Source organism: Lissotriton vulgaris, chromosome 1_1, assembly GCF_964263255.1.
Source record: "Lissotriton vulgaris chromosome 1_1, aLisVul1.2, whole genome shotgun sequence".
NCBI classification, from domain to species: Eukaryota; Metazoa; Chordata; class Amphibia; order Caudata; family Salamandridae; genus Lissotriton; species Lissotriton vulgaris.
The window spans coordinates 785,679,186-785,703,532 of record NC_141685.1 but is presented as its reverse complement, the minus strand read 5'-3'; the positions used below and the strand labels follow the sequence as shown (position 1 = coordinate 785,703,532).

The 24,347-nt window shown below is 41.9% G+C and overlaps 1 protein-coding gene across 4 annotated transcripts in view; it reads right to left on the bottom strand.

Annotated features, from left to right (window-relative positions):
* Window positions 1-24,347, bottom strand: part of SUCO (SUN domain containing ossification factor) — a 696,748-nt gene that overhangs the window by 37,897 nt on the left and 634,504 nt on the right. For all 4 annotated transcript variants that reach the window (XM_086956303.1, XM_086956322.1, XM_086956311.1 and 1 more), the window contains 2 exons: window positions 22,937-23,041; window positions 8,631-8,785 (listed from right to left, as the gene is read on the bottom strand). In XM_086956303.1, the coding sequence (XP_086812429.1) occupies window positions 8,631-8,785; window positions 22,937-23,041 (260 nt within the window). The remainder of the gene's footprint in view (window positions 1-8,630; window positions 8,786-22,936; window positions 23,042-24,347) is intronic.

Genomic DNA, 24,347 nt, shown 5'->3' with positions numbered 1-24,347 from the left:
CACACACTAAACAGGGATGCATGCATTGGATCTGTGGGTATCTATATATAAATGTATGAGCACATCCTTAAAAAGACATCTATGGAATCATTCAAGTGTGAGGCAGGCTAATTGAGCGAGGCTAACCTCGGATTCATTCAGGCCGTTTTGTATGGAGTCTAAGAGAGAGATGCATTTGCATTCCCTTAAATTGAGAATCGTTCCAATGTTACCTCCCCTGGGCCCAAAGGAGGCCTTCTCAAGTACCACCCACTGTAGTTCCTGTGGGCTATGGCCCGCAGTTCTAAAATGTTCGACCAAAGGTGATCCCTGCATACCACATCTTATTCGACTGCAATGCTGGAGAATACGTACCTTGATCTTCTGTTGTGTTTGGCCTATTAACTAACGGATACGCTAACTACGAGCAGTGGTGAATCCTTACAATGCGCGCAGCCTTTACAAACACTCTTTGAGACCCCAAGAGTGCTGTGCTCAGGTTTACTAATCGGAACCTTCGTTTTTTTTATTTTAGACTGCCAAATACGGAGCACCTCTGCCCGACATGAAGAGTCTATCAGGTATTTCACTCTTTTCTGAGCTTGAGCTGGAATACAATGTAACCTTGTTTCCAGTAGAGTGGTGATGTTACATTTGGGTCCTGATTAGCATTCTTTCCATATTTTGCTTTTAGAATACAACATAATGCAAGGCTCAGCAGATTAATGCGGCTTGGTTTTTGTTTGGATTTAGATCTGTAAAAGTAAGTGATCTGATCTGGTTTACCCCTTTTTCCAATCAACCGCAATCACGGGAGGTTTTTCTGTATCTGCACCTTTTGCAGGTGACTGCCTTCGCTCTCGTCGTTTTGGAGCCTACGCGCCCACACTCTTCCCCCAGCCCACAGTGAAGGGCCATTTCAAGGTAAATTAAAGGGTCCAGGCCATTCAGTGAGTTTATGATTTATAATGGTAATTCTAGTTCTAAGGTGTTTTTATGCTCTATCTCTAGGTAAACCAACCCCCCCTTCCTTCCACTCCTGTCCTGAGGAAGACCCCCGCGTAAGGGACAAAACAACCTACTTTTCTAGGGGTTGAAACATCGACATCTGTTGTATTAGCCAGCTTGACCAACAGTGATTAATCACTGTGTTATTGTTTCAAATCATGTAGGTATTAGTATACAAGGGAACCCGTAAAAATGGCCAAGGACCACGGGTAGAACTACTTATTTTTATTTTACAAAGGTCCTAGGTTTTAGTGATACTTAGAGAAATAATTTTCACAGGCTCGAGATAAAGACAGTGTTTTTCCTTCTTCAGTGTCCAGCCGGACCTAGAAGCGTTTATTTGGAAAACAAAATTTATAGTATAAACAGAGTAGGGCGAGACAAGTCGCACATTAGTAACTGGGCACAAGCCTGTACCTAGTCAGAGGAAGACAATACAAGGAAAAAGAAAAAGAGTTTACAGGCAAACAAGGAGAGCAGGGTGGCTTATAATGCAATGCAAACAGTTTTTTGAATAAGCACAAACCCACAGTAACTGCCGTAAAAATTGCAAATCATGAAACGAGCAGTACTGCAAAACAGTCGACGAACGTTTCGATCCCTATCTCCCACAATATAGTGGGATCATCTTCAGGACTAAAATGAGCTTTGCCTGATTGGTCGGGTGAGCCACGAGCGAGGCAAGGTGGGCCAGACGTGGCTGAAGACACTTCAGTTGGCAATCAGGTTCCGATTTAGCTGATGCCGTTTCCGCCTAGCAATTTTGTGCGCGGCGTCAGAGAAGATATTGGTATCAACCCAGTTGGTCGGTTCAATTTGGACCGTTGAAGCCTAGCATCTCTAGAGTGGGCTTGACGGGGAACTTCAATTGAAGTTTAGCCGTAAATTGCGGTTTGTGATCTCCGCAGGGCGCTCAATAGCGTGGGCCTTTTCCGTGCGAGCCGTAATATGCTCGTAGTGGGGCCGTAATGGGTTCCCGTCTGGAGGTGCACTAGGCCATTGAGCCTCCAGACGGGAACCCATTGCGGCCCCACTACGAGCATATTACGTCTCGCACGGACATGATCCAACAAGAGGCACTATTCAGCAGACATTGATCTCCTTGGACTTGTCAATAATAACGGAGGACATAGTTGGCCCATTGGCTACGGAGAATGCCCACGGAGGTGCACCTAGTGGTGTAGCTTCACATATAGCCACGAGATCGGCACCCAAACATAATCCTCGATCTATGGATTTAACATCACCAGTGCCCAAAAAGAGGAAGAGAGGAGGGGGCCCGCAGAGGCAGAAAAGTGCAAAAAGGCCAACGTCTAACAGGAATGGTGGGACTGGATCTCTTTCGTCATCAATCCCCCTGCCCGAAAGCCCCGGCAATGTTATTCCGAACCAAGAGTCAACTGGTGTTCTGTCTCATGAGGCTTTGGTGATCAAACTGGGGGCTATAATATCGACATCTTTGACTCCGATCCTGGAGAGACTTACGCTAATTGAGGATAGACTAACACATTTTTGAACTGAAAATTGTACCTCATCTTAGTTCCATTAAGAACAATATAAGTAAAATTGATAGGCCCGTAATACCTGTTAAAAGTGTTGTGTGCAACCCGGCTGTACTGAAGTCCAGTTGTGCAATTCCACTACTATCTAATACAATCCCTGTACCATCTGGTATTAACAATGAAGCGGGAATAGTCCCTGTTGTTGATCCAGTCCCCCCGGGTGGCCAAGTGGGTGACTCAGGGAAAATATCTAGTGAGTTTGCCCAGCTCATCCCAAGTACCCCCCTATGGAGGAGGGCAACAGGGTCCGGGGTGGGACACTTAGTAATCTAAGGCAATGAAATTCTAATTATGGGGCAGGTAACCAATCTGCCATTGCTTACAGCCCCCTAGGTTGTGATTATTCACCTGTGCATAATCGTTTATCCTATAGAATAGATGAAAATGGACCGAAAGCCCTAAATCTCCCTCCAGCCGCTGCCCTTCTCGTAGTGGTTTAAAAGAATGTTTCAATCCTACGCGAAGGGCAGACAGAATCTGCAGAACAGTTAATGGCCAAAACAATGCATTGGATCACTGCACAATTGAAGGCGGTTGGGATACAGGAATGGGATATCTGTAATCAGATGATCATGGCTAGACATGCCCCATGGGTTGGACACCTCAAACAGGAAGTTTGGGGTGACTGTGTAGTAGCTAACTTTAACAGCGGGCATGTTGTTAGATTTTTATTGGAGCATTTGGGGAGTAGGAATCTTGGATATCACACAGGGACAATTTCCCTGGTGCCTTTGGGGTTCTTTTATAGACCGTATCATCACACTCTCCAAGGGGGGGGGGGGGGAGGGACGGGACAATCGACCTACATTTAAAAGGCCCTTAGGTAGTCTTACTGATTTTAACCATACTAATAGGTTTGCTCCCTTGTCAGGCTAGAAACATGTGATTGACTGTCCTTTGAACCTCTATTGGTGGCAGTGGATTCTATTACTCAGCCAATCGTTTCCCATGTGACCACTTTATACCCACAGATATGTTCCAGGGGAGGTGACTTTGCTACTATTAGCGATACAAGTTGCACGCCCTCATTAACTATGCCGGCACCAACATTGCTCCCTATATTGGAGGACAACTTTTTGGGATTGAATACGGAGGAAACTCTGGAGTGCAATGGCTATGAAAAAGGAATAGGGGAATGTAATATTCTGTACTGGAATATTGCGGCTTAAAATCAAAGGTGACAAATAGCTTGTGGGAGGAGTTTATTCGGAGGTTTGATTTAATAAGTCTGCAGGAAACATGGGTGGTTGATCCAGTTCATATCAACGGTTTTGAAACTCTACACACACCTGCGGTAACTTCTCTACATGGCAGGGCTAAAGGGGGGCTCTGCACTTATGTTTCTAATTTAGTAAATTTTAAGAAAACTGATATGTTATTTGACGATTGCTTTTATCAGATTATTAGATATGGGGTAAATGGAAGTTGCACTGTAATATTGGTGAATTATTATAATAATGCCCAGTTTAATCAAATAGAAGGGATTGTAAGAGCCGTATGTTCCCACCTGCAACACCTACAAGACGTAGGGAATGAAGACCTGATTATAGTCTGGGCGGGGGGGGGGGGGGGGACTTCAATACTCCTCTTAGTCATTATGCTGACATAGGGAATTGTGGAATCTCATATGATAATGACTACTTTTTTCATTTCCCGCACTCAAGGTATGGCAATAGTTTAAATGAATCAATATTTCAACTTGATCTGGGCTTCGCCAACACCCTAAGTACTCCCCCTGTTCCTTTTAGCCCTACCTTTAATGGCTGTGGAACTTCTTCTATAATAGATTTTATTCTGGTCTCAACCCGCTATAGCTCTAGTATTGTAGATTTTCAGAATCACTGGATCGCATTGAGCGATCATTTTGCTCAGAGTGTGGGTAGCCTGCTTTATGATCAGGAAAAGAGCAAGATCGATAGACGTAAGGAGAATATACTATTATCCAGGCAAAATGGTTACTCTTTAAGCTGGGACAAAGTGGAACCCCAAGATTTTATGGCCGATGTGGTAACAAATTGTTATGTTAATATTATGGCCTGCCTGGATGTGTCCACTTCACCAAAAGGAATTGCTGATGGTTTTACACACATCACAGATCATATAAAGAGGGCTCTCACAGTCAATGCAAATAGGAAAAATATTCAAAGAAAAAAAGGGTGGTTTGACCCAAATTGTACCAAGGCCTATAGAAAGCTTAAGAATTCCCTGCACAGGGAAGCAACCGATAGGAATGAGATTAGAGAGGCACGGAGAGAATATAAACGTGCATTAAAAGGGAGAAGAGACATGCTAAGAGCAGATGCATGGATAACCCTTCGTGAAGCCTCCAGTTCAAGAGACTCGAGTGCCTCTTGGAAGGCAGTTAATGCACCTTTTTTTAGGGACAGATTCCACAGCACCAGTGGTAGAGCATTTCTCTAAGCTGTACGATGAGCCGTGCTCAAGGCCATATGATAATACAATTACTGTGGCAGAGACAGGTAACTCCCTTATGGTTTTAGGAAACTTGCTCCACTTTGAGCTAAACAAAGTAAATTCAGCCATTGCCTCAAGTACGGGTGGGAAGGCAGCTGGGCCCGATGGCGTCCCCGTCGACATCTTTAAAGCTAATACCACCTTGTAGGGACCATTGCTGACACAAGTGTTTAATGCCTGAATCTCTGCCGGTCTTGTCTCGACATGGTAAGAGTCCATCCTGGTACCAATATTTAAAAAAGGAGATAGGTCTGACCTGGCCTGTTACCGTCCGATATCTTTGTTGGACTCAACTGTGAAAATTTTGGGCCGGGTCATATTGAATAGACTCCAGGACTGGGCGGAGGAAAGGTCAGTGTTGAGTGATCTACAGTTTGGCTTCCGTAAGAAGCTAGGCGCTGTTGAGCAAGGTTTGAATTTAGATATAATATTGAATAAATATGTTAAAGCAAAAAGGGGAGCCTTTTATTTGGCATTTGTCGATCCAGCATCGGCATTTGACTGTGCAAGGCACAATAAACTATGGTTGATTTTAGAGGAGCAGTGTGTTGAAGCAGTTTTAATTTCCTTTCTAAGAGAGTTATATTTAGGGGCAAATGCTAGGGTACGATTTGGGGTGGGTTGGGAATGCACGGGTCATCTTAATGTAAGACGTGGTGTGCAGCAAGGCTGCGTCCTCGCCCCGTTCCTCTTCACCTTATATATAAATGACCTTGAAAGGATTTTAGTTAAGGAATGTAACGACCTCCCTGTGGCTGGTAAACGCCCTATTCCCGCATTGTTATATGCGGACGATGCGCTCCTAATGTCTGGCACACCACTAGGACTCCAAAGAGTTGTATCCAGCTGTACGAATTTTATGACAGAACGGGGACTTACTATTAATTCAACTAAAACATTTATTATGAATTGCGGAGCTGGATGTATTAAGACCAGATCAATTTTTATTGAGAGGAAACTGATCGAAAACACTAAGATATTTTCCTATTTAGGGATTTTATTTGACCGTACGGGGTCATGGGTGCAGGCTGTAAAAACTAGGAGACTACTGTACATTAAAACTCTATCTGCACTCGTAAATGTTAGTAGGAAATTAGGCGGAACTGTGGAACTATTGAATATTTATACGGCAAAAAGTGTTACTGTAGCTTCATATGAAGCAGGAGTTTGGGGACACGCGGATGTAAGCTCCCTTCAGGCAGCTGAAAACAGGTTATTGAGATTAATGGTCCCTAATGGCACCTCCTCCTTCATATGCCATACAGAACTAGGTTTGCCATATTTGGAAGATATTTTAAAGACTCAGCCGGTTCTGTTGAGGCATAGGATATGGACAACAGAGGAAACATGGTTTAATCGTGGGATCTTATTAGCCTGTATGGGCCTAGATGGAGTGGCAAACAGATGGCTGTCCTATGTTAAAATGTTTTCATATAATATAGGCCATCAAGAATTTTATGATGATCCGCCCACCATGGCAAGGCACTCCAGGAAAGATCTTAAGAACGATTGTTTGCGCTATCTGAGTGAACAAAGATTGAATGCTGAATTGAGTAAGGTTACGGTACAAGCACACAACCTTACATTAACAACTTTTAAAATCCAGCCATACCTATGCCTTGTAAATAATGACTATTATACATTTTTATTGATGCGTTTCCGCTTTGGGACTCTGTACAGATCCTTAAGTTTTCCAACTATTAATGACTGGTCAAAACAGCTATGTAAATGCCTGTGTGACGATATTTCAGTCCACCATACAAGTTTTATTCTTCTGTAAATTCTACTCTGTACAGAGAAAAAGGTGGATTGCTCCAGTCTTGAAAACACTTGGTATGAGGTCGAGTCGCCACGGTTTAGTGGCTCTCCAACAATTAGATACAATATTTGTTGTAGCCTCTGTTTTAAAAAAATGTTTTTAGATATAGGAAATCGATTGTGATGTGATAATTATGACAATGACATTTTTGCTGTGTATGAAGAATGGTCTTAATTGGTGTAAATATTGATATTTGCCCTGTATATTTAAATATGTTTTTATTGTGTGTTTTTATGGTTATTTACATGTAACCGAATATAGCTTTTTATTGATTAATTAATACTGATGCCAAGAGGATAGGGAATGACACATCCACATGCAGACTGAAGTGAACACAGTTGTCGGATCCCCAGACAGGGCACAATAAGCACGACTGACGCCCCTTGAGTGTGCGGGCATATAAATGCTGAGGGCACAGTAATGAAAGAAAAGAATAAGTCTACATGCAGACCAGAACAAATACGCTAAGTTGCTCCCTACGAAGGGCACAATAAAAGCGACATGGAACATGAGGTACTATTTCTTGTTAGCAACCTCAAATGCAAGTTGTACAAGTAAATACTTGTGATTGCCTTTTCTGTTAGCTTCCAACAAAGTTGTTTGATAAGCAATCTTCATGTTAATTAATATTTTCCTGTATTAAGGTACGTTCTAAACAAGTGCAGTGAAAGGGTGAAATGTAAAGGGTTCGTTTCAACACCCTTAATGTTTCACAAGGTTGTGTAAAAATCATTTTATGTGGATATGCCAAACATTGAACATTGTAATTACTATACCTACCTTTTTTGGAATCGGAGGAAGATCTAATTGAAGTAAGCCTTCAAAAGAGATCAGAACGTGCTGGCATGGCGGTGGAGTGCTTAGGTGCGATGTGGAAAAAGGAGTGAAACCTTAAATATTGGCATATGACACCTAATAGCACCAGCACAAGGGGACATTTCCTTGCTTTATATTGTGGTAGTGTATGGAAAAAAGTTGGGTTTGAGTGTTGAAACCACTCTATTCTTTCTTTTCATATATTTGTTAAGACATTTTCTTTTGATATTGGTTGATTAAGCATGGGGTAGGCTTATGATTGATAATACAATTTCTTGTGATTTCACCAAATGGTATAATTAATTTGTGTTGTGGAAGCATTTCATGATACCTGTGATCTTGAGAAGCTATAAATCAATGTGTATTAAAACAAAAATGATGAAACAGGTCCGCATATCTACGACTGAATAACAGTGTGAAATTGATGGTGAATGAGGATCTTGCCTTTTTCGGTATATTTAAGTACCCCAACCCTCATAGTAGGTAGTTAGTTAGGACCTAGTTTCCATAGGAAAAGCTGTGTTTGTTTTGCTAATAACTTTGGCGCCATTTGACCAATCTTCATGGAATTTTTAAAACTAGCTTGCCACTCATTTCTGCTGCTGTCTGGAAAGTGTCAGGGTGATTTGTCAAGCGGGCGGCGAGAAAAAGGTCCAAAACGTGCTTCCCCCATGCAATTTCCCGTAGGGATTTTCGACACGATTACAGCCCGAACCGTTGAACGAAATTACGCCAAATTTGGCAGAAAGCTGATTTTTTTACAGAAAGAGTGTTTTTTTGTAATTTGGTGTAAATCTGTTTGGTACTTTAGGAGTTATTAAAGAAAAAAGATTTATGTATATCTAGAAACACAGATCCACCGGGCCCAGGGGGCCTAGCAGGAGCACAATTTCACACTACTTAACACAAGACAATTTTAACAATCATTCTGTAATATAAACAAAATCAGACCAAAAAATTTAATGAAATACCTTTTTGGGCTTGGGTAGTTATGACTCTTTGGAATTGAAGAGGTGAAATCTTCACTGAGTTGAGAGGCATTTCTGCAACGCTGCATACAGACCATCAATCCCAAAATAAGACACAGCACCAAAGCCACAACAAGATAGCTCTGTCGATCTGAAACCTGAAAAAGATTTACTATCAATTTTTCATGTGGCAATTATCTTTGTAATACAAAGTAACAATGAAGCATGACCAAATCTGAAATCTGCTACAGCCCAGTTCTCGTCTGCTTCAGTAAAGCTATTTACATTCACTACTGTACAGAATGCAACCTTGGGGACACATGCGTTTATAATTTCAATAAGGATTCTAGTTATGGGTACTAAGCTGTAGATCAAGTTGAAACACATTATGATGACAACAGGGGTTCTCATCTCAGTCTCTTTCTAAACCTCAATACATTTGAAACTAATCATACAGAAAGCCACTTCTTAGCGTATATAAAAATCAATGTGGTGCAAGCATGCCATTACCTGCTCGGGCCTACTCACAAACTGTGCCTTAACCTCAATTGTCTCCTACATTTGGCTAGTTGGACAAAGTAACTGAGTGTGAATAACAGCCTTAAGAGTACCAAAGCCATCATAAAGGGAATGTCTTGATACCAGCATGGCTGTCTTTCTACTACTCCCTCAGTAAACCCTATTGATGAGGCTCATTAACCCTGAAACCCATCTAGAATGCTTGTCTTGTGAAGGGAGGATGATACCCATCTGTTTGGGCCAGATTGATGACCATTCTGCCTAGCGACTGTCTCCATCAAAAACAAAGCAAAACACAAGGTGTAGGTTTGGCATGTTATCTCTCTATAAAACGTCTTCTATAGCGAGAGAACATTTATTGAAAGCGGATACAGGGTCACACAACCATACAACATTGAAGAATCGGCAGTGTCACATTTTTAAGGCTGAGCGGACTGAAAAGAGCTCCCAGTCAAAATTGGAGAACCGTGCCTATTAACTAATAAACTTAGTACAACTGGTAAATGCTGTGAAGCGGATACGCCTCAACTGAAGACTGGTATTATTTATCAATGTGTGTGCAATGGGCCATGTGTCTCAGGCTCCACTAGAACTGAAATGCTTCGATCTGAAAACTGAACAGAAGTAAGGAGTTTTTCCAGTGAGGTAAACAATCCTTTCCAGACTCAGAACGGTCATTCTCTTTGCAGTACTGAAGATCAGTCCAATAAAGGGATTTATGTACAGGATATGCAGTTCAAACCTAGCTGCAATGCAAATGAAGGCTGGTGGTATTAATAGAGGAGTCCAAAAATGGAGAGATGTGCATCCATGGTTGTGAAGCAAATATGTAACCTGCACTTTTGTGAACTAACTCAGCTGAAGGGCATGATTCGTTACAAACTTAAAGACTAGTGATCAGCTCCATGGACAGTATGTGGATATATACATACCACACATCCTCAGAATACTCTAAACTTTAATGTTAGTCAGCTGACATGAACCCAAGAAAGAGTTAGCATCTGACCAACTCGAAAGGCTAAAATCATGTTGAAATTAAACTGAATAATGGAGAAAGTCAGCCCATGGGCTTTTATTGTAAAACGATTGCAAAAACAACTTGCTGTGTTTCATCTCTGGAGCAGTCACCGTGCCTTCTAAAACAAGCTCTGGGGATGCTCCTTATTGAGCTTAGTTAATTAAAGGGTTTGAAAAAGGAACATGCTTTACTCCTTTAAATAAAATAACATTTCCTCACACACCAGAGATATGGCAGTGATGTTGGGAATTGAGCTGGGTGGGTTTCCCAAAAAGAAATCAAATAGACTACATCTACAGCAGAGACAGATGTGTGTGTTGACTTGCTGTGGAACAGCTTCTGAAGGCTTTTTAAAACAAACTGAAAATGCAGAGGTAGTTTCACTGACTGCTTGTTTTAGAATATGGGTGCCATGACAGATTCAACCACTCCTGCAGTTAACAAATATTGCAGTGTACACTATAATAGGATGCTGGAGGATATCAGTGGTCTGTGAGGGGTGAATAAGTCAATTTCCTAGCCCCAGCCACTAAGCATTCACTATCATTTTTCATTTTTATTAAACATTCTTTGTTGGATATAAGCTAATATTCCAAGCAGCAGAGTGGTTTTATTAAGCTTAGGCACGGAGGTCTGAATTTTACAAAATAAACTAGAGTTGATAGTAGCAACTTTCTCTGAAAATACATCTGTTCAGAAATTCAGCAAGATTTTCTTAGTACCTACAGAGCTCCAAGGTAAAAGATTGAATATTTCCAAACATCTGCATAAACAAGCTATGTTTTTTTGACTAAAGGGTCCTGGAAGGAATCGGTTCAATGCAAACTTTGTTACATAACTGTGCAGCTGCATGTATCCGAGCAAGCAGCTATTGTTTTCCTGCAGTTTATTTGCGATTGAGACATATGAAGGCCTTCAGCATAAAAATATTGTCAGAGAACTACTGCAAAGTGAAGCGCCATTAGTTATCATAAACAGCAAATATATTCCGTTTTTCAGCATGAAGAAGTTAATTCAAATTTTACTTCTTTGTCATGCAAATAATTATTGAGTTCATGAACAATGAATCTCCCACCTCTGTGCAGGATGCCAGCATATTTATACAGAGAAAATTCAAAGAAATTTGTAATTTTCATAAATCTTACATTACACTACCGTCCTGAGAGGCCAAAACCGTTGAAAAGCCTTACTGTTCTGTTTTAAAAAGGGAAATAGTGGATATACAGCACAGGTAAAAGGTAAAGAACATCAGTGGTCACTTCAAGTCTGCCACCGTGACTTTGCACCAGGATTCAATTGTAGTTGGAAGGCAGTATATTCTGCGACATGAACTCTTTTACCATCTTCGTTTGCTTCCATAAAAGCACACTTGTTGTTTATGAATTAAATTCAGGGATCCAAAATGTGGAATGTTCATTCAAATGACAAAAGGTATTTACTTGCAACTGTAGTTTCAAGTATTGGTAACTTTAACAGCTTCAAAATGTTTAATCATTCCCTATTGTCAAGCTGGGAGTCTCACGTTAAATCCAAAAAGCAGTACTGCACCAAAGAAAGCTGGCCAGGGCTTAAAGTTGTGCATTTTATTGGCATATTCATATAATTTGAAAAGAACCAATCTTCAAAATCTAATTTCAGTACCTTGATCACCACTCCCCTCAGAGGCTACCATATTTCAGATTTTCTAGCGCAAGTGTGAAGAACTATTAACTTTGTTAACCTCATTAGCGAAGGAGGTTGGAACACAAGTGAATTTGTGAAAGATACCAATACTGGAGAACTACAGTCACACACAAGCAACTTCTTCTCCGGTACTGGATTTTTCATAGATTCACATGCTTGACACGGAATAGCAAGCAGTTAAACCACACTGTTTCAGATGGTGGTAATGAATGAAAAATGACTTACCAGATGATGTAACACTGCTTGTCCCAATAGCACTTCCTTTTATACGGTTGATTTCAAACAATAATGCTGTATGCAAATGTGTATTTTTCCACGTTGCTGCCCTTCAAATGTTGAAAAAACAGTGAACAGAGTGGTGGAAGTGGAAACACTCCGCGTAGAGTGTGCTGTCACGTGTCCCTCGACAGACCCTTTTGCTTTGCAATGACAAAACACTAAAGCTGCAAAGTTCAAAAGGGCTATGCTCTGCTTTGAAAGGCCATAGACATAGCCTATTCAAGGAGTACCATTCAGTACTCATTTAGGTGATATTCTGCTGGTACCTTTGGAAGGAATCGTGGCTCTGTTACTAATATGTGAATCATTTTGAAGGTGTGCTCATTGGGATGCTACTCTTACGGGAGACAGCGCTTGTTCTCTAAATCATTTTGAAACTGCATATATGGTTCCTTAGTGCCAAGTGTTTGTATTTTCACTCACTTTTTTTGAAAATGTTACCAAAAACAATGCCATTTTGCAGGAGAAGCATTTCTTCGACAGTGATGTCACTGTATTTGCCTGCCAAGGTGTTGGTGGAAGCATCAAAGGAGGATAAGCGATCTTAAGAATTCTTTTACAATTCTGCTTGACCAAAGGGATCCTTAATTGGAAGAACTCCTAAAATGTGAAACGGCTGATAAAGGTGCAACACCTATTCTGGTCGAGAAGATATTCGTTTCCTGTGTTCACGAGAGAAGAGCAGCTTTCATTCTTGGAGAGATGTCTATAAGTTTCTCAAATAAACCCTGGGTTTCAAACAATGGTTTGGTCAGATCCACTTGCACATGCCTCATTCAGACGGGAAAATAGGATGAGAGTAATGCACCATAACATCCAGCAAACTCAAATTGGCAGCCTTTTTAACACCATGAGGGCGAGATTAATCATGTATATACACAGTTTGTTTTTCATAGCATCTACAATGGCTTCTACAAACGTGATTGGATAGAGGGAATATTTGGCCCCGTTGAGGGTAAGGCCCACATTTTCGAAAAGCTGCATACAAGCATTGATAAACTTTGAGTGCTTGGTAAGGAGAGGTTTCCCTAGCCAGCCGAGGAGTTTGGAAAAAAATTGGTGACCTTTCCTTCTAAAATATGCGGCCATTGGAATCAGACATTTTGCAAAAATAAAAGGGCAGAACTGAAGCCAACAGTAAGGAGTCTAAACTGTCATGGCAGAGGTTGTATATATGGAAATATGCATTTAGGCGACGCAATGAGGTCATGCAGTCTCTGTGATTAAGAAGCTGGAGAATGTCTTGAAGTGTGGGCATGTGGAATTACTGTTTTTTCAGGTATTTTGTTTCATTTCCGATGATCTACAATTTGTCTAAGTCTCCATTCCCCAGATTTTCACTAGGCTCAGAATACTTGCTCTATAGCTCCCTTCTATAACGAGGGCAGAATCATCATTTGCATCAGATCCATGTGGAGATCAGATCACTTTGGATGTGGAGCTTGAGGCAAAACTTTTGCAACCGGATCGCATAGATCGCCAAGTCTTCTAGAGGAGTCCTTAGAATGGGGTCCTGGCTTTCTTCAAGGAATTTGCTTCATATATGCAGCTGTACTGCTGCTGAGTATCCTGCTGCTGGGTATACTGCTACTGGTAGAACCGTTGAGGATGCTGATAGGGTTGATATCTTTAAGGCCGATATCCCTTCCTAAATGAAAACTGACCTTGACCTCAGACTCCACAAAAGGGTGGCTTCTGTCCATGCTGGAGAACGCCAAATGATCTCACTGTATCAGTCTTAACTGACTGACTAATGTTTTGATCTAATAGAGCTTCTCCATCAAAGGGCATGTACAAGACCTTACTTTAGACCCTGGCCTGGAAGATGACAACTTCAACCAGTCCTGCCTTCAGAGAACAGTAGCGACTGCAACCCGCCTGAACCTGTTGACAAAATGTCCATTATGCAGTCTAATCGTTCAGAGGAAGCCCTTTTCTCCTCAAGAAGGATATTTTTGATCTATTTTCTTTTGTCTTCTGGCAAAAGGTTGAGATTGTCCGACCACATTTACCTGTTGTAATGACGAAGGATTGCTAAGAAATTGACTGCCTCACTCTACTTGCTGCCACGGCGAACATCCTTTTCCCAAGATTGTCGAAACGCCTTGTTTCCTGCCAGTTGAAACAGAACAGGGAGTAGCAGGGTTTGAAGATAGTCCTTGGGCAGCCTATGTCACTACAGAGTCTGTCTGGGGATGTCCAATTAGATAGGCAGGTGACTCACACAGCACCTTTTATTAATAATCAGGATGGCTTTCACTGATTTACAAGCGGGCTCTGCATAAAAAAACAATCCACTTGCCTGACTGGAATTGGTAAATCACCTCTTTTAGATGTTTGTTCCACTAGACCATGGAAACCTCCAACATTATTTAGTAAAAAGTTTGCTGGTCATAGAGCAACTGGTGGAGAAATGGGTGCTAGGTAATCATCCCATTCAGAGCGCCGGTCTTCAGATACATCATTTCGTACATGTTCATACTCATGGTCCTTGTCAGAATAGACATCAACACTTTCTTTATGCAATACAAGTCTTGTTTGAGGAGTATGAGGTGGATGGTATGCTGTGTATGAGAGGCAGATCGATGGGTCTGCAATACTGGTGACAGTAGCTGGAAAGATGGCTGCTTTAGTTACCTTGTTTTTGAAGGATCCTGAAACCTTTGTAATAGTCCAGGTCTAGTGACTTGGATCGATTCCTCTTCATATTGCATCTTATGTTCATATTGGTGATTATCTTCCAAGTATACCATTGGTCTTACTTTGCAACTTAACAGCCATCTGGTTGACATAGAAATGTATCTTCACCTTCCACATACCCTTCCTCATCATCATCTCGATATATACCATTAAGATGAATTAGGCTAGAAGGAGGAGGACTAAATAGCCATATGTCATTCTCAGCCTTCAATATTTGCCAGCTGACATGGGGTAGAAGTGACACTTTACTTGGTGATGGGTGCTCAGGCAGCAATGGTACTGGAATGTTTTTTTCTGTGAATAAGGTAAGCCTTTGTAAAGAGACTGGTGCAGTCTATAAAAGCCCAGTCAACGGTAAAGCAGATGGGTTAGTCAATGGTGTCTCGTCTACGCTGATGTAATTGTTGCAGTGGTAAACAATTATGACAAAGTCAGTGTGGATGTTGTCAATGCAGTTCTTACTGTTGATGACAGAGGTAACTTTGATTTCATCAATGGTAGCTTTAACAACGGTTTTCTGTCGTCTAGGATAGAATCTTTTATGACAATGCTTTAGTGCATACTAAAGATAGCTTTTTTAGCGGCATCTGCGGTTCAGATCATTGACAGTGAGCTGTGGAAGCCTCAGTTTTCCAACTTGTTGGCGTAAGATCTCTAAAGATGAACTTTCATCTCTTGATGTAGTTTCAGATCTATGTTTTGATGAAGGGCCTTCAGAGAGACTGCTTTTCTGGGCTTTTTTGGCCTTACCTGAGGTACCTTCATTCTCTTTCTCGGAGGCAGGGTTTTCCTTGGCTTTGATCTTTGAAAGCCAGTTAAGCAACCTATTCACTCTGTCCTTCAAAGCCTTTGTGGAAAAGGCTTAGCAGATATGACAGTTATTTGCCTTAAGAGAGGGAGAGAGGGGTGAAGGTAGTACATACATTCATTGTGGGGATCTTCGGAATGCAGCCTCAGCGTCTCACAAGTACCAAAAGGCCTGAAGAGACCTTTGTTTTATGTATCCAAAGAACAAGTTACTTACCTTCAGTAACGCCTTATTTGGTAGACACAAGATCTAGCCGCAGATTCCTTACCTCTTAATTTCCCAGGCATTGGACTGGATTAGAAAGATTTTTTTTCGAGCAATACCCCTGCACGCTGGTAGGAGGTGTCGGTCAGCTCTGCGTGGCCTATATAGATGCCACCTAGGCACGCTAACGTCAGTTACTTTTTCACAACTTTACACGGGGCCCTGAAAAGGATAATTCCCGACCATAGAAGCCTGTCTGCAGTGCAGGGATTATGGGAGGGTGGGTAAGAAATCTACGGCCAGATCATGTCTCTACCAGATAAGGCGTTACCGAAGGTAAGTAACTTGTTCATCTGAACGAGGCACCTAGTCATAGATTTCTTACCTTTGAATAAATACCCAAGCAATACAATTCCCGGGGGAGGGACTGCGGACAAGTTTAGACTAAAAAATCTTGCAGGACAGAGTGAACAAAATGGTTGTCCCTGCGGACTTAACAATCTACTCAGTAATGCTTCGTAAATGTGTGCAGGGATGCCCACATTGCTGCCTGACATGTCCAGGACTGTGACGCCGCGTTGCAGTCTTAACTTTGGTGGAATTAGCCTTTAAGCCTTCAGTTGGCTGCTTCTTTGGTAGAGCATAGCAAATCTTGATGCAGAAGATGACCCATCATGAGATAGTCCTCTTCTGCACTGCCCGGCCCTTATTCCCTCCAATGTACCTCACAAAGAGTTGGTCGTCCACCTAGAACTCTTTTGTGCGGTCAACGTAGAACGACAATGCTCTTTGGGTCCAGATGGTGGAATTGCTCTTCTTTAGAGGGATGCGGAGGAGAGTAGAAAATGTGCAAGGTGTGATATTGTCTCACATGGAATGGTGTTACCACTTTCGGAAGAAAGGCGGTCCTAGTGTGAAGCTCCAAATTTCAGGGCATATCGTCAAAAAGGGAAGATTGAATAATAAAGCCTGCAGCTTGCTCACCCTCCTGGCAGATTTAATTGCCACTAAGAAGGCTGTTTTTACTGTGAGCAGCCAGAGGGGGCAATTATACAAGGGTTCGAAACACATTAGGAAAGTGAGAGCCAAATTAAGGTCCAACTGAGGCATAATGAAAGGAGCAGGTGGGAACATATGTACAGGAATCTATGTACAGTGGGTGATTTAAATAAGAAGGGTTGATCTGGCAGCTTCAGGAAGGCAGACAAAACTAAAAGATATCCTTTCAGGGTGTTCAGAGCAGAGCTCTGCTTGGCAAGGGTCAAAATAAAAAGCTACACAGGGAGATCATAGACTTTTCTGTATAACATATTACAAATGTTTTCAATCGACTGGCACAGACTGTCTTGGTGGAGGGATGCCTGGCTGCCAGAATAACATTACAGACTTTGGGAGGAAGGTTGAAAGCTATCAACTGCCACTGCTCAATCTCCATGCAAGAAGGCATAGAGTTGACAGGTTCAGGTGGAGAATGCTCCCCTCCTGCTGCTGCGAAAGAAGATCCTCCAGAGGGGCAGTCTGATCAGAGGATCGATGCTCATTTGCAGAAACTCGGGATACCAGACTCTCCGTGCCCAATTCGGAGTCACGAGGAAGACTTGGGCCCGGTCGTTCCTGATCTTCTTGAGAACTCTGGGCAGGAGTGGTATGGACGTAAAGGCACATAGGAGGCCTGAGCTCCACTTGAAAGGAAAAGAGTCTCCGAGTGAGAGCCGCCTTGGTAACTCTAGCACACAAAACTGCTGACATTGCATGCTCTCAGTGGAGGAAAACAAATCTAACCAAGACCCTCTCCAATCCTGAAAGAGACCTTGCGCCACCTCTAGGTTGAGATGCCATTTGTGATCCGCTAGGCTTCGTCAGCTAAGTGCATCCGCTCTAGCGTTCAGAGAACCTACCAGGTGTCAAACCACCAGGGTTTATGCCCTGCTGTTCCAGCCAAGTCCAGAGACGCAGGGCCTCTTGATAATGAGTCCACGACCCCACCCTGTCCTGCTTGTTGCAGTACCATATGGCAGCAGTGTTGTCTGTAAACCCCTGTACTTGCCTTCCCTTGATGGAGGGTAGAAAGGCTTTCAATGTCAATCAGATTGCTCGGAGCTCCAGGATGTTGATGTGAAGCCCAGATTCTGCCGGAGACCAGAGTCTTGCGATCTCCACCTCTACCAGATGGTTTCCCCATCCCAGGAGTGACACATCTATCACTACTGTGTGGTCCGGTTGCAGAAGGGAGAGGGGTCTACCTCTGACCCAATTGCGATTTGTTAGCCTCCACTACAGGTCCCATGCAGTTCCCTCTGTGATCTGGGCCAAGTCTGACAGATCCCCCTGATGCTGTGCCCATTGCAACTTCAGGTCCCATTGCAGAGCCCGCATATGCCATCTGGCATGTGTAACTAGCAGGATGCAGGAGGCCTGGAGGTCCAACAGCCTCAGAGTCATTCTCTCCGAAATCCAGGATTGAGGCTGAAACATCAGTATAATAGCCCGAATATCCTGCCCTCGCTGCTCAGGAGGATAGGCCCAAAACTGCACTGTGTCCAGAACTGCTCCAATGAAAAGGAGCTTCGCAGAGGTAGTCAGGTGTGACTATCACATTGGTAGTGAACCCCAGCTAATGCAGGAGGTTCGCCGTAGTCTGGAGGTGGGAGCCTGGGGCGAGCCCACCCCATCGTCCAGCCGGTGGGGAGAAGTCGAAGCACGCTTCGACTTCTTGTGCCTCATACCTAAACTTCCAGAGGATCGTCAGTGGGATAAAGGGAACTGGAGACTCCTAGAGCGGTTCCGGGACCTTCCTCTCGACCGAGACCTCTGAGGAGTCAGGCGTGGTGTCACCTGCCGGGCTGCAAGTAGCTTTAGGGACCGCTCACTGAAAGCCTTTAGAGCCATAGTCTGGCAGTCAGACCACGATTTGGAGTTGTGGTCGCGCTCCAGGCACTACAAGCAAACCAAATGCGGCTCAGTCACCGACATGGCGAGGTGATAGACAATGCACGGTTTGAACCCTGAAGTCTTCCTAGAGGACAAGACTTCCCACACACCAGAAAAAAGGGGTCAATAAAAATGTCGAAAAGTCCTGTCAAAAAGAGAAAGAGGTTAGCTCTCTTTATGGATCAGTGCTTGACTGGTGCGGAAAGAAAAGAACTGAGGGCAGCGTGCCAAGTTGGTGCCTATATAGGTGACGCAGACGTCACTTTTAGCCTTAGCAGACTAAGCTTGGTATAGTACTGCTTTCTGGATGTACTGTGGGACTCCCCGCTCAACAGGCAAATACTCACACATGTGAATCTACGAAATCACAAATAACAGAGAAAAATAAATACTGAAGAGAAAAGCAAACATCCTCAATAGTCAAAGGAGGAAAACATAACGAAAGAAATTTAAAAATTAGGATTTGAAAGGTTTTGTAAAGACATTTGTCCCACTTGGATTACTGTTCTGAATGCAGAATCTAAACCTTAATGCCTTTTATTTGTATTATATTTGACCTATAGTCCTAGGATATAACTAGATATTATAATGTGCTATCATGATTGAATGTATTTTAATGTCTGTGCCTTGAAGATGGAGCCCCGACATTAATGTGCATTATAAACAATAAACAAATTAAAAATCTACCTTCAAGAGAGGAATTGAAGGTCTGACTGTAGCATGGGTTTACAAAAGCGAGCTCATCAGTCCTATAAACTTCCAAAAATCGTTCAAACTTCTCACACACACATTCAAGTCACCACACAACACGGGACAGGCATACCGCAATCACCGGCTTCACCTTCACCAACCCACCAGACAACTTCACTCAGCATCACTCTCAATCGCACACACCCCCCGCATCCACAAACACGGAACAGGAAGTCGATCATTCCCCTACCAAGCCGCCAAATACTGGAACGACTCAGGGCATCCTCCTCACTTCTTGAATTCCGCAAGAAGCTGAAGACACAGCTATTTGAGGACCATCAAAATTACCTGTATTCCGGTCCAGCCTCGCTAAATTAGGAACAGTGGAGATGAGGAGACTACCGCCTATGGAGAGCTAAAAACGGTGTGCCAACGAACAGCTTTGAAGAAAGATTAGTTTTTTCAGGATTGTAAAGGTCCTTGATTACAAAGCTATTTTATCTATCACAGTTTCTGGATACTGGAACTTCTTCAATGGGGTTGATGTAGATTTGTTAACAAATAGCTGAAGCCATAAACTAATTAATTTTTCTTCAGTGCCGATCCTACAGGTGAGGGTAGGTTTGAGCTATTAGTATGGGAAACTACAGATAGTGTAGCTCTCTAGAGTTCAATTAGTCTTCTGGATGCAAGTGAGTAAAATCTGGTGCTGGGCTAGCATTCAGATTGTTTTAACTCCAAAACGAGGCAGTACTCTTTCACGCAATTTGCTCTTGCTTCTCTGGGCCTTCAGCATTGCCTTGATTTGTTTCTAAGGTTGAACTGTTTAACAGTCTTTTTAATGATGTTGATGGAACTAACCACTTGTTTGTTAGAAGAAACTGCAATAGCCCCTTCATGTCTTGAAGAAGAATTCCTAAATTACTTTCATCATGATACTCTTCTGGCACCACTCTATGACTTCTGGTAGCAATGACCATTGAGATATTCCAGTAAGGACTGCATGTGCAGTGGTGCAAAAAATACTTTGACAACAGAGGAACCATTGAACCCACAAGTGATGTAAAACAAGCGACTGGCTATCCAGATCACTCTGAATGTGAAAACGCTTCAGACAAATGGAGTGTCGCCTCTTAAGGATACACAGGTTTGATCCTCTTTACTGTGTGGCTGTGCAGCTGCCTAAGTTAATCTGGAGCGCTAAATTTTGAGGGACAGCAGAGGTCAACTGAACGTTCTAACCAAACATGCTGAAGAGAGTTTATTTTTTGTAGCCATCATGAAATAGATCTGGATAAATACCTGCATTTTCTAAGACAATATGCTCACCACAATGAATGGAGATGCGGAGAATAGGAGGATAGGAGGATTTCAGGCAAAAAGGAATTTCTTTACATAGGTAGGGATGATGGTCTACTATATTGCTTTGAAATCTCTGCATTTTTAGTGGACAATGTGAAACTATGTAACTTGGGGGTCAATTCCAATCTCCATATGGTTAAAGGGACTAGAAATATAGCAGTGGTAACATCCTTAATTTTCCTTTTTGTCATTTTTGTTTGAAATAATAAGGAAATGAATGAGTCTGAACTGTTCTTTCAAATGTCTATTTCACCAAGTCACATCAGAAGTAGATCCACTTTCTTCTTTTTTAAGTTTTTTTAATTTAGGAACTCTTTCTGTAGTATTGTTTAAAAAAAAAATCTTGTAGCAAATTTCTAGTTCCTGTGAGAAAAAGCTGGAGTAGTAGTTTGCAGACTCTTTGGAAGAACAACCATGTGTTGACAGATCAGTCACATCATTCACAGCAATAATTGTTCAGTTCATAAAATCTTGTTAATTAATTCTGGGTTGATATTACATCAATGGCTCCAACGTTTCCCACACGCATATATAGTACCTCAATTGCTCTTCTCAAGGACAGAGCATCAGTGGAAGAGAAGGGAGGGATTTTTCTTGTGACTACCACTACTAATAAACAGTTGTTTTTGGGACTTGCACTGTTGTGCAGAGGTTTGGATAAACAGTATGTCCACAGGTATCTAAGGGAGGTATTCTATCAATGGAACCAATCATGTGTTTGAGGCTGAAGGGTCCCGAAGACTAAATCTGAGCTCATGAAAATGTTTCAAAAATATTGACCTTAGCAACAGCTCCATTCATTACCTCTTTAAATGTTGCCATATTATTCACTGGAGATACAGCTGATGGGATTAGTCCAAAGAGGAAAGAGAGAATATGCCCTATTTGGAATTAACTGGCACTTTAGGGTCTCCTCAGAGGTATGCAACTCTTCTAAGGACCAGATGAGCCTCCCGAGCATCTGAGAGTACAACTCTTAAGCAAAATTCTGATTCTTCCCCAAAACGAGATCTAACAATTCATCTTGGCTTGGATAATGGGCTGCTTGCTTATTGGCGAATCAGCCTTTTGTGATGAGGAGAGACAACAGAAATAAAAATAGTTGTTAGAATTGAGCCTTGTAAATGTTCTGGCTCAGTAATTATTTGGTGACAGTCCCCTAAACACATTGACAAAGAAGTCTTAAAAGTGGGGGCTATCCACAGCCAAGGAGTCTTTGAAATGATCATGTTGCTGTCAAAATACTTGCTTTCTAATAAGAATGGGGTTAAAAAGAAAAAAAGCCAGGATGTGTCAGAGGGGGATGAGCAAGTTACGAGATACACAGGGATGGCTCTACTGGCCCTTTTGCATATCATATGTGCTTAAGAAATCAAATTTTTTTACCCATGGGAAATTATCTCTGTGTTACATACTTTAATCAAATAGAGGGCCTACCATGATGCGGTCCGAATGACAAATAATATCAAAGGTCTGTTGATATATTTGTTTTCTTCCCTTTCCCGGGAAGGCATATTTGTCAAAAGGGGCTTTTATCCAATCAAAAAGCAACAAAAAAAAGCTAGATGAGGGAATTATTATGTAATTGTAACCCTACTACTCAAAAATATTTTCAAAGGGTAGCACATTTCAAAAGATGCCCAACAAAAAATTGAAAAAGGCTCCTTCGAAACTGCATTAAAGGGAAAAAGGGCATAGCCAAATGTTCAGGGATCCTTGCTCCACTTAAAAGAATAAATAACCTAGGCTAATTGATACTTCAGCGTGCAGTATGTTAAATTATCAGAATTAGGCAATCTGGTAATCAAAACACAAAACTTTCTGAATTCTGAATAGGATTGTCTTAAAGAAATGTACCCAGGGAATGGTTGGACTGGCAAATCCTATTGACAAAACACACAGATTCAAATACAGGAGAAGGAAGAGTGAAATTATGTGTTTCCTCCTATTGTGAAGGAGTTGGCTTATAAAAAAAAAGTTACATTACCAGTTAGGAGAAACATACAAATTAAGGGATCAATGTCATTGTCATTTTACAACAATAATATGATAAACCAAATATGACATAACCAGTTAATGTTCTTACACGAAAAAAAGAAACTAAGTACAAATTACCTCTCGCTTCAACTCTGAAACTGTTTCTGACAAATTCAAAACCAAGTGTGTCATGTTGGTGAGCTGAGATTGCAACAGCTGGATAGATTCAGTTTGTCGCTGGTCCTTAATGAAAAAAAAATACAATTTCAGCTCCTCCTTCGTAGGAGTTAACCAAGGATAAAATGTTTCAAAAAGAAATCATATTAAGCATGATTCACATTTCTCAACAAGTTAGTAAATGAGCATTTAACTTGCGATCACTTCATGTTAATTAATAATTACATTTACTTTTGCATGTTACTAAGGACCTGCATGCTTCTATTAACACTTTGTGCCAAATGGCCACAAGATGGGACAGCATAGCTGTGACTCTCAGCCATGTGATTATATAGCAAGTTACAATGACTGTCAGGGAGCAACAATTACTTTGTTTCAAAAGAATAAATCATGAAGAAAAACTTAGTAACAGTATGCTCAATAGGTCAACTGATACTGTAAATAAAACACATCCATGCACGCAAAAAAAGTAAATCTGAGAACACCCCAATGCAAACGAAAAACACAAAGGTACTTTGCAACAAGGATTTATGTTATTGAATTGTTCGATCAGATATCAGAACTAGACGTATTGTAGGGCTGTCCATGTGAAATTAAAATATCAAAGTGACAAGTGTATTATAGTGACATGATTGCGCAGTGCTGGTGACAAGGTGTATATGTACAATGGGGAGGATATGTACACATATATATAATTACAGGGATGGTCAGAACAAAGATTGACAAAATCACTCTGGTAATGGTAAGGTTGCTCTGCATTAAGAACCAGAGGTATGTACTGGCTGAGCCAACATTTAAGCGTCAACGTTTCGACCCTAGAAACGCATAAATGAAATGTCATGTCGGGCCTTCTGCAGGACAGGGGACAGCCCCAGATATGAAAAGGAGTCCCATGAACCTTAGGGAAAGGTAGTAATAAAAAACACATGGTAACATCCAAAACCACCCATGGAAATAATATCCAATCAGGGGCCTCCAAGCGCAACATAGTCCTCTGTTACTGTTCCTTCTCCCTCTTTTTTAGCTGCTACGCCGCCAGATAAGTACCCTTCAGGCTTTTTTCCTTGTTTGGGGTTATTTGCTTGTGAATGTGACTGAATTGTATATTTATGGGTTAACAGAACTGATATTGAATACTTTCAAGGTGTGTTGTCACCGTATACCAAGGTGTGCGCTGTGCTGTGCTCTCTTTGTTTTTTCCACAGGGAAGTTTTGTGCTTTTATTAGCGCGTTCACAATGGGCGCTGCATGACTAGTTCCCTCGCTTATTTTCATCCAGCCGCGGGATGGGTTTTTCGTTCCTACGTGGCTATTGCCGGTATCAGGCTTCGCGCTGAGGACCTCCCACCGCCAGGAGGCGTGGGAGGCTGCG